Source organism: Lissotriton helveticus, chromosome 2_2 (assembly GCF_964261635.1).
Source record: "Lissotriton helveticus chromosome 2_2, aLisHel1.1, whole genome shotgun sequence".
NCBI classification, from domain to species: domain Eukaryota; kingdom Metazoa; phylum Chordata; class Amphibia; order Caudata; family Salamandridae; genus Lissotriton; species Lissotriton helveticus.
This window is the reverse complement of record NC_136060.1, coordinates 382988866-383004581: the sequence shown is the minus strand read 5'-3', so window position 1 is coordinate 383004581 and position 15716 is coordinate 382988866. Positions and strand designations below refer to the sequence as shown.

Below are 15716 nucleotides of genomic sequence, written 5' to 3'. Positions count from 1 at the left end.
TCGTTACCACGACTTGCGCTGTAGGGGTGCGGACTTAGGAATAGTTAAATTTACTATTCCAACACCAGCCTACGTACAGTAGGGAAGGTGTTGGAATAGTAAATCTACTATTCCTTATCTTAGAGCGCCCTCCAGCGCAAGTTGTGGTTACGACTTGCGTTGTAAAAGACGCGTCGTAACAGTACTGCAGGGTAACATCCGCGTTGTAAAGGATGTTCCCCATGCGGGACGCAGCTGTCATGTTTTCCCACCATGGTGATCCACAGTATAAATGTGTTGCATCCATGCTGGCATAGCTGTGGTGCTCAATGACAGCCAAATCCTTGCTGATATGCCTGGCTGTGCCACTCATTGTAAATAGACCCTCACATGTCAATGACTCCTGAGCACAGTTCTATCTGACCCCACTAAATACCCATCCACAACTGAACATTGAGACAAATCCTAAGCAGGTGGAACAGTCACAACGACAATGTATATGAAAATTGGATGTTGCTTTGAATGGCATTAACATCGTTTGAGTCAAAATGTAGAAAGGAGGTCTACCGACGAACGAGGGGTCTGAGAGGAGCAGGGAGGCCGACCTACATTCACAAGATCCGGATTGAATACGGACTTAAAGTTATAATAATACGGACGACTGTTCAGTGACGGACACTGCAATCTGTAAAGCTGTTGTCAAGAGCATCCATGATTTTACTCCAAAATGAACAATCATCTCTCTAAGAGACTTCGAAGAAAATAGAACGGTGGCTCCCTCGACCCTCAGATAGAAGGATTGTGCAATATAAACACAAAGATTTCCTTATACACTGTACTGATGCCAGTGCATAAACGAAGGGCCTAACAAGATTGAATACCTCGAATTGATAAAAGAGGACCTTGGTCCTTTCCTCTTTTCTTGAAAACCACAAGAGTTACTGTGCTGATGAAGGCGTAAAAATAAAACCGAAACGCTGCGTCGACTTGTGTGCAACAACTATTGCTGTTTTTAAACATTATTTCTCATGTATTAACTGGTGTATATTAATAATTGTTGTTTTTATATTAATTCTTGTGTCATTATCACTGTCGTTTTTATCTATTCATGTTCTTCCTGAATCATCTTTTGAAAATTGTCAGCACTAACAGTGCTAAGTAATATATGATATTTTTAATAAAATGTACGATCATTTATAACCTTTAGCAATTTGGTACTTGCTTTATTCAGTGATTATATTTCTCTGCACTGTGTTTTTGTGATGTACAGGGTCTGTGTGCTTCTAAAAGAGTGGTACTGATACGATTTTCCCAAGGTTGTGGAACACAGGGACTCCCCTCTTTTGCTATTAACATCGTTTGACTCACACCTACAGGGCAACGTGCTGAACCTACCCCCAACCAGGGGGGAGAGGGATCACAGTCCCAGGCTCCGCAGGATCCTGATCCCACCAACAGCGACACCTCTATCCACTCCATGGATGACCCCGACCAACCTGGCACCTCTGGATCCCAAACCCGTGCATCAGCTGGATCCAGGACATCTGCGCCAACCACCACACACATTCCTGCCACATCCCAGCAGACAGCTCGGAGCCCTGTCCACAATCCACAACTGAGCCAGTCTGAAAATGAGGGACAAGGTTCGCCGGGCACCCAGGAGGTGGCAGACAACCCCACCACTGTCAACCCTCAGGGGTCCCTTCGAGCCGATGTGCCCACAACAGCAGGCCAGGCTCGTGTGGGCAGGGGTGGTGGTAGTGGTACAAGGCGGAGGCGAGAACCTGACCAGCAAGCTGCAGGGCATGGTATATCTGAACTCAAAAACATTGTGGAGGTATACCAGCAGGACACCAGGGAGTTCAACCAGGAAGTGGGGGCCCTCATCGAATTAAAAAACCAGCAGGCCGAGCAACATGCCAGTCAACGACGACACCAAGGACGGATGGAGGCAAGACTGGCTAAGCTCTTGGTGGTGCAGAGGGGCATAAGCAATTCACTCCCTCGGATTGTTGACAACATGCAGCACCCTCCCTGTGTCACTAGGCCTGAAACATCGAGGCAAAGACTGCCAACAGGCACAGGGATGGAGGAGGAAGTGGAATTGTCCGACGGAGCGTCCTAGGCATCGTCAAGGCCTGCAAATGAGGGTCCCCCAAGGAAGGTGGGTCGTCCACGGAGAAGACGTTGAGAGGCAGTGGGCCATGCACATCTCCCATGTCACCTGGTCTGGCATCTTGCCTTTGTGTGCAACGGCATCACCTTATTGACTGTCTGACTCTTCCACATGGACTTGCTGGTCTCAGTGTCACCAATGATGGCACGCACTGTGGTCTGGACTCTGTTGACTCAAACTGCAAGGCATCACATCTCCCCCTGTGAACTTCGGATTCACAGCATTTTTTGTACAGCACCTTCCACCTACTCATATTTCACGTACAAGATGGATAAATAAATATTACAAACACAATACGTATAGATGTTGAAGTATTTTTCACAGAGTCAACAACATACGTGTGGGGATATGTCAAAGTATGCCAGAGTGTGGAACAAACTCAATCCAGCCATACACTGGGATCTGAGTCTGTTTGAGGACACACATAGGTCACAATGTATCATCAACTACATACATGGAGAGCAATAGTCACCCGTGATGGTTACTATATGCTCGGGGGGGGGCTTGCCATACTGCTCTGACAGTTATGGAAGACTCTCATTAAGGTGTAGAGGTCATGGGTAATGTGTAGGTGTCCAGGGAGGGAGTACCAGGTCTGTTTGTTGAGGTGGGAGATCTATCACCCGCATGCACTTATACTGCGGATGTGATGAATGTTGTCCAGGGCAAGGGCGGCTGGACGGACTTTGTGTAATGGTTTTTTTTTATGGGAGACGTCCATATTTGTATTTCGTGCTGTGAATGTGGAGTGCCTACTGAGTGTGGCTGAGGAGTATGAAGGTGATCCTGCAGTTAACAGTGGGACTATTGTAGTTATCTCATGTGGACGGTCATGTAGCTGTGGCAGGGGATTTTGAGGATGAGGTGTGCGCATGTACCCTGGATGTGCACAAGTACTCCTGGAGTCTGGCTCTTCTTCCTGTGTAGAGTTTGTTGCCGTGGCGGGTGTTGTGGACCTGGGTGGCTGTCTGTCTTGACTAGGAGTGGACCCATCTGATGATAATGTACAGCATGTGGAGGTACTAGCAACATGAGGTAGAGATGGTGTTGACTCGGAGAACTGGATGCTAACGTTTATGTACCAATGCAGGAGTTGCTCTACCCCTGACCCATGTATTCTGTGTAGGTGCGGGCCTGCGTGCTGATGTAGTACTCCCTGAGGAGCAATCAATAAAGTAGTGTCCCAGCTCAGTGGTCTCAGATTTTGGCACGATTTATGTGGAAGCCTCTCTGCTCGTTTAGCACATGTGTTAATCCACTTCCCCTACTGACCCCTTAATAATTGTAATTGTAATTCTGAAGCTTATAAAGCGCATGGTTACACTTACCAGTGTGTCCCCGCGCTGAACAAACCGCTGAGGAACCCGTCCTGCCCTGTTCCTGTGAGGCGCCCAACTCCTGGGCACCCCGCTGGTGAAGCCAGGCATCCTTAGCGATTAGGGCCGGTGTGGAGACTAAGCAAGCTATTGCCCAGAGTTGCAGCGTGGGACCCCATGATTAGAGTTGGCACCGTGCCGAGAATTATCGGGTCCATGGACATTTGAGCTCAAGACCCTGCCACGACGGGAATTGAACCCTGGTCCCGGGCCAGACCTCTGTATCAGGGTCTGCCGCTCTAATCAGTGAGCCACACTGCTCCACCTTGCCCGCCAAGCAATACAACATCCTTGCTACGATTCACATACACCATTTAAACACCATTTGGAACCTTTAGCTGACATTGGTCTTTAATCCGGATGCATGGAGACACACGTTCCTCCTGCCCATCTCAAGTAAAGGCAACGCAGATCCTGAATCTCCTTCCAACCATACACCGAACTCCATTTATCTGTTCCGGACAAGAATCCAGTGAAATTTTCCTGCAAGCAACTGATTCCCCTTGTTGAAGAGAATAGCCTCCTTCACGACTCGCAATCCAGCTTCCATCCCGGCAATAGTAGGCAGTTGGCCCGCATAGAAATGGCAGACTCAATACGCTGGGAGGTCGACGGAGATTCCAAGGCAGCATTGGTGCTGTTAGACATGTCTACATCTTTTTACACCGTCGACCATCCCATACTTCTGAACCGCATGAAGACCATAGGTGTGGGCGCTTCAGTGCTGAACTGGATATTGTCTTAACTATCTAACCACACACAGCAGATCCGCACCTAATCATTCTTCTCCCCAGTAAAACCACTGAAGTGGCTCTGTTCTGAGCCCGCTGATTTGTAATATTTACTTAACCCCGCTGGCTGAATCGATTACCATGTCTGCAGAAAAAATAATATCATATGCTGATGAACTTCAGCTTCTAATCACCTAAAAATCTGTCCGAGCAGCAAATTTTGACCCTCTAAAAAATTGTATTAAAATTGCGGCCTGGATGTACCACATTTTGTTAAAAATTAATCCAGATAACACCTAGGTCCTATACTCCTAAACAAACCTTCTGCCCTCTCTTTTCAACATTGGTGGCCAGAGTAACTGGCCATTGCTCCGGTACACAAGGACTTGGTCAGGGATCTGTGAGTCAGATGGGACAATCAGCTATCCCTTCCCACACAGGTAGAAGAGGCGGGTGCCGCTTCTGTAGGCAACATTTAAATCATCTACAGATCTAATAGCTATCTGCACAATGTACCCCAGAAAACGGTGGTTCACGCACTTATCACCTCCCATTTTGACTACGCAAAATGCCCATCCGTGTGTCTCACATTAGGCTTGCTACGTATACTGCAGACGCTCAAAAATGCATCTGACCGCCTGACATGTGGAGTCTCAGTTTGACAACATATCTAGCCATTTCTTCGACTAGTCCATTGGCTGACCATGGCTACACAACAAGATTTTTATGCGCTGACACGCGCCATCAGGGCACGATAAGGCTGTGGGCCGGTCTACCTAAGGAGGAGCCTCTGTCCCTATTGTAATTCACGATCTCTACGTTCCAATTACAATCACTTGCTCATTGGTCCTTGGTTTGACAAACAAAGATCAGGAGCTGAAAGCTTACAGGGAGGAACCAGCCAATGTTGGACTAAGCCACCTCTTACGCTGCGTATAATTCTGTTAGAATGTGAGTCTTGGCAAGCCCTTGAAACCTGGTCATTTCGCCTGCTTCATTATTTGCTCCTCCATATTCTGCCTCCATTTTGGTGCACTACAGCGCTGGAACACGATATTGTGCTAAATGTGTGCCCAATAATTGCATATTAATAGAATTGTAGATGGCTTAGCAGAATTGTGTGTGTAGGCTTGGAGATCTGTAGATGATAGTTACACTGAGACTGGTCAGGGTGTTGTTGTGAAACCTGAAGTGCATATGTTTGACAATGCTGAGTGTGTCCTTGGTGTTGTATGTGACTCTGAGGGTGTGCCTCATGAAGTATTGCTAATCATACTCCTGGATTGTTGGTGTTGGTCCCTGCGGGGGATCTAGTATCCGTCTGTGATGGCAATGTAGAAGTAGCTTGCTGATGTTGCCTACAACCAGGTTACTGTAATGAAGGCGATGTGTGTTGCTGTTGTGTTGATGAGGTAACAGAGTCCAATGGGGTACTGGTGGAAGTAGCGTGTGTGCAGTACGAGGCACATTACCTGGTTGTACGGACATGCACTGTTATGTGGAGCAGCGCGGTGTTGGCAGTATGAGTTGCACACACAGCCTGCAAAGCTATCATGTTTGAGCTTAAGGGTTGCCTGATACCAGGTGGTTGATTGGTGTTCACTGTGTGGAGGGTGGCAGGAGCATGACTCTGTTGTGTTACCTGCGTCATGGAATGACCAGAGGGTCTTGCACTGTGCACGTTGCAGGCGGTGAGGGTCCTGCCTTTGGCATGGAGGTGGTGCAACAGTGGCACTGACAACATGCGGCCTGCCTTAAGAATGGATGGATGGATGGATGGAGGAGCATCTTGGAGGCGTGTGTGTTGCAGAATCAGGGCACTCTGTGTTGTGGTCTCGCTGGGGAGGCAGCAGCACGAAGGAGTGAACACATTACGGCAGAAGGGGTGAGACACCATGCAAAACAAGCACACAAAAAGATGGATTTATGCAAGGCATCATGTAACATGTGTATGGATATTAAGGTGTGTCTGGTTACTCATGGGTCACTGCACGAAAATGGGTAGACAATCAGCAAATATGACGGGCACAGGATCTGGCACCAAATGGCCAAGCGGAACACAGGACATACAGTGTCAGCAGGTGTTCCCTGCCCGTTGTGGTTATCAAGCTAAAATAATACATACACAACCATGTACATCATGCACAATATGGACCATTAGCCATTACAAACAGAATGCATGTTGCCACAGTACACATAACAACATATGCACAATCATTGTAAAATATGCCATAGATGACGCATGCAGACTGGCAAGAGATCTGCGGTGACAGTAATGAGGCACAATGTACTGTTGGGAACACATTTACTACACAAATGTATCACGTTTGTTTTGAGGCCATGCTGCTTTAGCCAATGTTCATGGCCAGTGGCATTGCTCTGAAGAAAATAACAGTCATGCAATGATGTTACCTGTAATGCTGGTGAAACTATCCCCATACGACTGCCATGGACTGTCGTACCTTTGATCTTCAGATTAGTACGATGATGAAAGGGGTCCATCTCCAGATAGCACCTTGGTCTGAGTATAAATGACAGACTCCAAAGGGTGAGCAGGCTAGGGAAGGAGAGTATGGGAACAGCAGGGAGGGAGACCTGAAACAAAGATAAACATGCATAAGGATTCAACACTTCTTGTCAATTAATCACCAATTACCTCATTACCTACACTGTAACAGTTACACCTGTGAAGTTTAACCACAGCCACTGTATCCTATTTGGGATCACATATTCTGAAATGATACTATATCTGAGGATTGAACACGGGCACATAAAAGGTAGCAGAGTTTGTCACCCAACTGAAGGGTGTGTAACGCACACCAGGCTGCTTCAATGCAATTAGATCCATGCGGTCATCAACTAAGTCAAAGTGTATGAATGCGTTTCCAAATTACATTAAATTAAATAACTCATACAAAGCCAACAAACCGTAGTTAGCCCTGGGAATCCGTGAGGGTCATGAAGGTAAATTACACATCACCCGCAAGAGCCGTAACAAGCTCATCCAAGGAGGAATGGAAATATCTAAACACAAGGAAGCCCCGCAAGAGACAGTCATTGCCTATTCAAACTGTGCCTGCCAATGCCAAACATGAAAAATAGGTGGGAGCAAACTAAACTGGGGGTAATGAGGAACAAATCCACTAAACTACCCCTACCGTGACCAGGATATGCCGCACCGCACAAGAGAACGTCACCCGACTGGTGTCACGTAAGTGTTTACATTTGCCACAGCACAAAGTTGGGATGTCATCAGCGCAACATTCCTGGCATCATGGGAATAGAAAGTTAAGCTCAACCTACAGAGAAGGATTGCAAAGCAGTGTTCTCCACCCGCACTGATGTAGCGACGTGACAGTGACATGACATACTGACACAAGGGGCGATGCATCCATGCTAACAGACTCACAGGACAGTTGACTGAACATGTGGGACATACACTGGCCCACACCTTCACAACATGGTGGTTTTGAAATCAAACTGTGCTGGCCCACAAGATTAAGGGGATGAGCCTGACACATCCTGCTGCACATAGTGAGGCTGCAATTCCACACAGAGCCTGTGGTTGTGATGTCCCACACAATGTCAACCATTTTTTTCTGAAATGTATCAGGGTCAAGGTTTACACACATTGATGCATTCACGAGAGACAAAAATCCACAACAGATGACAGTCAAGAAGGGTGACTGACCTGTCTTGGGGGTTGTGCTACATGCAATTTGATCCATGGTCATGAGACATGTATGTATGGTTGTACAACATGCACAAAAACAGTTCCCACACATTCCCAAACCATACCAACCCAAAACAGCCTGTTTGTATTTCTTATCCAAAATGACATTTCCACATGTCCGTGCATGGAACGCTTAATCGGCACACGTTGCAATCAAAATGAGGAATAGCAGGAGGACAAAGATGACATGAACAGACAACAGGCAGCGAACCTGGGAATGACAGGCACACAAGGGGTCAGGTCCAAAATATTTCCCTACAGACATGGTCATGTAAAAAACACTAACAATGTAGTACACATCTACATTCCAAGATCATTCATTGCACATATGTGTGTGGCATTACCTCATCGCTTGTGTGACACATCACATCAAACATCAAAGTGACTTCGCATACAGTCAGCTTGACACACAGTATGCAACACATGCCACTCTATGCCACAAGCTTAAACACTAATTCCCAGTGACTCACCATTAAGAGAAGAAGTTGCGTATGAGCTGACTCCGGATATCATCCTCCTCCTCATCATCACTTTCATCGTGGCCAAGCCCTTCGTCCTCAACAGGTGGATGTTCAAGCTCCTCAGAATCCAGGATGAGTGGCACGGCCTTCTCAACTGCCATGTTGTGCAGCATGCACAGGTGGAGAAGTGTGGCTCACTGCTTAGAGGAGGCAGACCTGGAAGCAGACGTCAGCCCGGGACCAGGGTTCAATTCCCGGCTCGGCGGGGTCTTGAGTCCTAAAATGTCCATGGACTCGACAATTCTCGCTCCGGTGCCTACTCGATTCACGGGTTCACACTCTGCGACTCTGGGCAATAGCTTGCTTAATCTCCACAACGGCCCCTTGCGGCGGGATGCCTGGCTTTCACCTTGCGGATACCCTGCCGGGGTTATCTCACAGGGGAATACCAGGACGGGTTCCCTAAGCAAGTGCTTAGAAACCGCTTGGTGATTTGCGCTATATAAATTCATGTACATTTACATTTACATGCAGCACACGATGAAGATGTGACACACCTTGACCGGGGCGTATGGGAGGGATCCGCCAGTATTATCGAGGCACCGGAATCGGCTCTTCAGGAGTCCAAACGTCCGCTCTATCACTCGCCTGGTCTGTCCGTGTGCATTATTGTACCACTGGTCTGCAGCTGTTCTTGGGTTGCGGAGCGGTGTCATGAGCCACGGCATGTTGGGATATCCTGCGTCTCCTACAAATATACATCATGTAAATAAGTGTGTAATGAGATGTCAGAGCAAAAAAATTTACAAGACATACAGGACAAACAGAGTTTACCAACCAACAAAACATGCCCGATCGTTGCGCAGCTGCAGCATCATCTGTGGTACCCTGCTACCCCTCATGATGAATGTATCATGGCACGATCCTGGAAAACGTGCACAAACATGCGAAATTAGCATGTTAGCTAGACACACTACCAGGGCATTTATTGAGTGGTAATGTTTCCTGTTGCAGTAGGCCTGCTCCTGAGCCTGTGATGGCACCAAAGCCACATGTGTTCCATCAATGGACCCAATGACATGTGGCATCCCTCCCAGGGCATAGAATTCACCCTTGACATCTGTCAACTCTCCAGGAGTAGGGCATTTGATGATTTCATCAATGTGCACCAACATTGCAGCTAAAACATCACGTAGTACAAAGCTGAACATGGTTTGGGACATGTCATTGGGTCCATTGATGGGACACATGTGGCTTTGGTGCCATCAGCAATGGTAAATTGAAACGTACCTGTTGCAAACAAATGTAGTGCTGCCATCACCTTCATCTTTGGTGTCAGTGCAGTTGGATACCTGTGTCGCGGTAGGAGATGTGGTTCCAGCCTGTCCGTCAAGTCCTGAATCAACTCTCGAGTGAATCTGTAACGTCGGATGCAATCACGTTCCCTCATGGTCTCCAAGTCTGGAAAAGGCCTTGGTAGAGGCGGTGCCCTGAAGGACATATTTTGGAAGAATGGAGAACAACTGTCAGCCAAATACAATACCAATGTACATAGCACATGCAACACTGCAACTGCACATCAAAGCACTATGGGGTCTGGCGTGTGTAATACATCCAGGACACATATGCCAGCTTGCTGGCACTCCAACAATAACCCAGATACACCAGTCTTTTGTGCAATGAACATTACAAGCCCACAAAAGAACTGCTGGGCTGGTCTGAACAAACAGCCCAAGATATCACTGGAGTGACACACGTCAGCAGACCTGCATTAGAAGGTTGTCATCCCATCCAGACAGCTGACTGCAAGGCACATGCCCAGGTCACATGGTATATGTATTGTGCATATCAGACAAATTGCTAATAAGTTGTGCATCTGACAACACAACACCACAGCCTTTGTCACGATGCAGACATGTATGCCTGGGAATAAATGATGTATGATGCCATCAGACCCAAAAGCCGTGGAAATGCACATGTGGCATGGTATGCGTACATGTTAAACCATTTAAATCACAACACAGACCCATTATAAATGCACCAACAGCAGATGCAGTTAACAGAACTCAAAAAGCAAGCTCAATCTTTAACCTGACACACACATGACATTGTCACATATGGTCATGCTGAGCCTCAATTTGTGAAGTGAGATAGTGCCCCGGTCACTGGCATAATGACCCAAGTGCCCGTAGTGATGACAGTGACATCCCAGTGATGATGTGTAAGACAACATGTGCATGATGATACCTATGGGACAAGTGTAAAGGTGATGTGTACCACATAGTGCACCATCACACATCAACAGGTCATCACACATCGATTGCGCAACCAGATCAACTGCCTTGTGCTATATCACTGCCTGACACACCTAGGGCCTGCTCCTGTAAGTATGCAATGACAGAAACTTGATAGACATCATTGTTTTAACCGTACCCCTACATCCCGGCCATGTGTGCGCCTCGTATCACTATTGTAATGGTGCCATACGTGAGCATTTGAAAGGCACAGTGTAAAACGCACCGTACCCCTGCATTCACTACAGCGTTTGAAAGGCACCGTGTAAAAAGCACCATACCCCTACATTCACTACAACGTGTGAAACACACCATGTAAAACGCAACGTACCCGACATTCACTACAGCGTGTGAAACGCACTGTGTAAAACGCACCGTGTAAAACGCACCATACCCCGACATTCACTACAGCGTTTGAAACGCACCGTGTGAAACACACCGTATTGTGACATTGTGCGTGTGCGCGCCTCGTTTCACTATTGTAATGGTGCCATACGCATGCGAACCGTACCCGGACACTGCGTGTGTGTGTGCGCCTCGTTTCATAATTGTAATGGTGCCATATGCGAGCGAACCGAACCCCGACATTGCTTGCGTGTGTGTGCCTCGTTTCACTATTGTAATCGTGCCATATGCGAGCGAACCGTACCCCGACATTGCGTGCGTGTGTGCGCCTCGTTTAACAATTGTAATGGTGCCATATGAGAGCGAACCGTACCCCGACATTGCATGCGTGTGTGCGCCTCGTTTCACAATTGTAATGGTGCCATACGCGAGTGAACCGTACACTGACATTGCGTGCGTGTGTGCGCCTCGTTTCACTATTGTAATCGTGCCATACGCGAGCGAACCGTACCCCGACATTGCGTGCATGTGTGCGCCTCGTTTCACTATTGTAATCATGCCATACGCGAGCGAACCGTACCCCAACATTGCGTGCGTGTGTGCGCCTCGTTTCACAATTAAAAAGGTGCCATACGCGACGTGAAACGCACCGTACACGTGTGTGGATCACAAAAAATACACAGGGGACACCTAGGGGACGAGTAGTAGGCCCAGAATGCAGGCTGGTTGTCATGGATACTGAGATTTGAGTGTGTGCTACAGGTGTCCTGCAAAAGTCAGTTGGGCAAAACTATACAATGTTGCAAAATTGTTGTGGAGCTGAAACTCCAATGTTGAACCATGCAAATGTGTGCCAGGGCCTTATGTTTAAAGTGATTGGATGAAACGTAGGGTGCAAAGTAATCTGGCCTATCACACTGTACTCCTGAGACTGAAATCCCCTAAGCAGCACTGATTTAAGGCTGCTGTGGCTGTGAGAGGGCACTTGCCTGCACAACATTGGAGTGAACCACACTGCTGCTGTCTCTGCATTTCCTGGACTCTGATTTTGCTTACCATGGAGAGGGCACCAGCATTCACTGAGGAGGAAAACCAGGCCTTGCTGGATGCCCTCCTACCACAATACAGCAAGCTATATGGGAGACCAGGGGATCAGGTGAGTGCTGACTGCAGTACCTTTGACTGTGCACCTGTTGTGTGAGTGTCACAACAGGCATTGTGAATTGGTGGGACAGAGAGGCAATGTGGTTTTCAGAGTGCCCCAGGGGGTGTACATGGTGGCGTCTCTCAGGCAGAGCATGATGTAGTTTATGTGTGTTCACTTGTATTGTGCTTACTGTGACATTCACTGCATAGTGCATGACACATTCAGGCGTGCAAGACCTTGGTGGCTTTATTCCAAATTGTCCAGAGGTGTAACAGTGTTCCCCCAGAGTGACAGCTGACTGTACTCACAGCTGTGTATGACGTGTGGTGACCTGTGGTGATATTGTACAAATGATGTGTTTAATCTCCTGGACATTGCAGTGTGTGAATGTTCATTGTCATCTGGGTGAGTGTGTATGTGAAGTGTTGCACCACAGATGCATGGCGTTTGCAGCAGCTATAGCCATCTGATGTGACTAGTAAGCAGTGGTGTGTGCCACACTCATGCAAAGTTAGCACAACACCTGTTACACCTCTTTGTGAAGTAGCACATGTGCAAAGTGAGGGTTGTTTCCACTGTTGTCAGTGATGGGCGAATGATCTGTGCCAGGGTGTGTCTGTATGGTCTGCAGAGGGTTGTTAAGTGGAGTTAGACATGTGACTGCTTGCCACGTGCTGTCCCACACCCTGCAGTTGCATGTGTTACCCAGTGTGTGCCATGATGAGTGTGTGTGTTGCATCTGTTACGCCATCTGTTGCCTTTCAATGCCATGTAGTGCTTTGGGGTTTGACCAAAGGCCTAATTCACATGGACAATGATGCAAGTCCTGTCAGAATCCTATGCCCTGTTCACTTTATCAATGGTGTGAAAGTGTGTGTCTCTGGGCGATGGAGCAGGTGTAGTGATGTTGTTTCACTTTGTCTTCCTGACAGGTTTCTACCTACGAGAAGGGAGAGATATGGCTGGGGATCGTCAGGGCTGTCAGGACTGCAGGGGGCCATCGCCGGAAGCTGCATAACATTCAGAAGAGGTGGCAGGACATCCGGTGCTGGACCAGGCGTATCGCCCGGGTCCAGCTGAAGCTGGAAGCTCCACAACGGCATGGCGGCAGCCGTCACCTCACCCCCCACATGCTCTGGATCCTGGCTGTGGTCTTTCCGAAGCTCGATAGGCAGTTGCAGGAGAGACAGCAGCAAGGAGGGGGTAGGTACATGCCTGTTTGTTGTGTTGTGTGTCACCTGCTTCTTGAGGTGCTCAGAAGCCTAGAGACACTCCCTCAGTTGGGGTGTCTGGTCAGACAAGTTATATGTGCAGTGTATGTACAATTCCCCATAATCAGCAGTTGCTCTTCTTCATCCCATCCCCTCCTTCACATGTGTCCCCTGGTCTGTGTGTATTCAAATATGCACATGCTCATCTATGGTGCAAGTTATTTCTACTGCACATTGATTAACGCATCATGTGGGAGGGTGGTCGATGACATGTGTTATGACCTTTCATGTGCCATGACCAGTGCACTGTGTTAGGGCTTCACATTTGTTTGTACTGATGATGAGTCTCAACATAGGACTGTGAGTTTTCTACTGCACACCCATGCAGCATGCATGACCCATGTTGTGTTGTCAGACATGAAGTACATTATTTTGAAGATATGCATAGTGCCATTACGGTCCTTAATGTTACAGTTAGCTCATTCCAGACCCATGAATCAGTGTGCCCACCACTGTCCCCTGACACACCCTAGCATCCTAATCATGTGTGTCATCCAACACTGTGCCCATATTATGTGGTTTCAGCATGGGTCTGCCTCAGTGGCATTGGTCCCTGGCATAGTTTGTATTTATCCTATCTCTGCTACATGTTCCCACTGGACATGGATACAAAATTTGACTTTTGCATACTCACACTGGGCAGTGCCTGTGTGCCTATTCACAACAGTCTGTTGTTGGTTGTTTGTGACTAATATGTATTGGCAGCCCCACAAGGTGAGCTTGGGTTACCTTTTACAATGTTGCTGAACAGTTTTTGTTACCCCGATTCAGAGTTCTCACTTCTTGAGCTGTATCTATCACATTGACTGAGGGATGGGGGTGTTGTGCAGGAGAGGTCCAATGGGCCTGCCTGATTTTGCCTTGGCAGTTGTGACCTGTGTGTGAGAATTGGCTGCACCATGTTTCACCATGCACTTTCCCTGTGATGGTGGCCAGTGCTTTGATTTGGGGCTTGACAGCCTATGTCATTTCTTTCCAGACATGATTGTGCCTAATTCATTTTTGACACATGTATGCAGTTCTGGTGCAACGCTCTTTTGTGTTAGTGTGCCCACTTCTGTGTTGACATTTTGCATGGGGATCATGGGGTGTCCACAATGCTGCAAATATTTTGAGATCCACTATTGCAGGCCCATTAGCTTGAGCATTTTCCTGATTTTGGACATGTGGGCCACTTCACATGACAGCCAGTGGGTCTTATCTGCTAGCAACTCTATGGTCAGGTAATAGATGCCCCTGTGAGGACTGACACATTTGAAGTTGAGTCACATTGATGAATGTACCTTGGCACTCACAACACTTGTTAAGAGTTGTTTATGTTTTGAATGTGTTCATATGACAAAATGTGTAGGCTCCACTTATGTGCCTGCATTATAGTTTTCTCACAAGGTAGTGCACACAAAACAATATTTGCAATTTTTTGGAAGAAGCAGGCAGCTTTTGAAGGAGGCCAGTGTTAGCGATTAATGTAGTGCCTTGATGTCCATAGACATGTCCCCACAGTAGTCTTGAGTGCTTGAGACTCCTTTGTTGTCAATTGTACAAAGTAATGTGTCTCAAGCCATCAAGACCTCCGTTGGACCATGTATATGGTCTATGGTCCACGGCATTTGTTTCTAACAGTGTTCTATCTTAAAGTGTGCCAGCTGTTTCAATGAATGTGTCTATGTTTTTTGTGTGCATTTCCTGTGAGAGATGTTTCATGCAGGCACATACGTGTTATCTTCACAAGATGGCTACTTTACACATTCAATGCATGTTAAAGGTGTGCATTTTGGTGAGTCCCAAGATGACAACAATTTGTGACATTAGTTTTCACCAAAATGTACTTACAGGGCTCTGAGTGTGGTGTAACCTTGGGGAGTGAGGTGTGTTAGTTTGCCCTGAGGCACAACACTACTGTTTACTTCTTTGTGAACTTGAGGTGGCATCACTTCATTGTATAGATTGGCTCTCCAGTAAACAAACATAAGCTCCTCAGTGTGAGTCTCATTCAAGTTGTGTCCGAGTCTGGTCTTTGTATCCTTGTGTCCAAGTAGCATTGTGTCTATACCAACTGGGCAGTACTAGTCTCAAATATGTGCAGAGCTATCTGACTGTTACTCATGATGCATGCCATGATTTGCAGTGTGACCAACTGATTTTGTGCTCATGTGTCAGATGGGTACAGGTGACTGATGCATTTTTGTTTCTTCTCCTTGCC

General features: G+C 47.3%; 1 protein-coding gene across 1 annotated transcript in view; it reads right to left on the bottom strand.

Moving 5' to 3' along the window:
* Positions 1–15716, bottom strand: part of POLN (DNA polymerase nu) — a 2689548-nt gene that overhangs the window by 1130373 nt on the left and 1543459 nt on the right. Inside the window, exon 17 of the mRNA XM_078678603.1 lies at positions 6675–6857. Coding sequence (XP_078534729.1) covers positions 6675–6857 — 183 coding nt within the window. The remainder of the gene's footprint in view (positions 1–6674; positions 6858–15716) is intronic.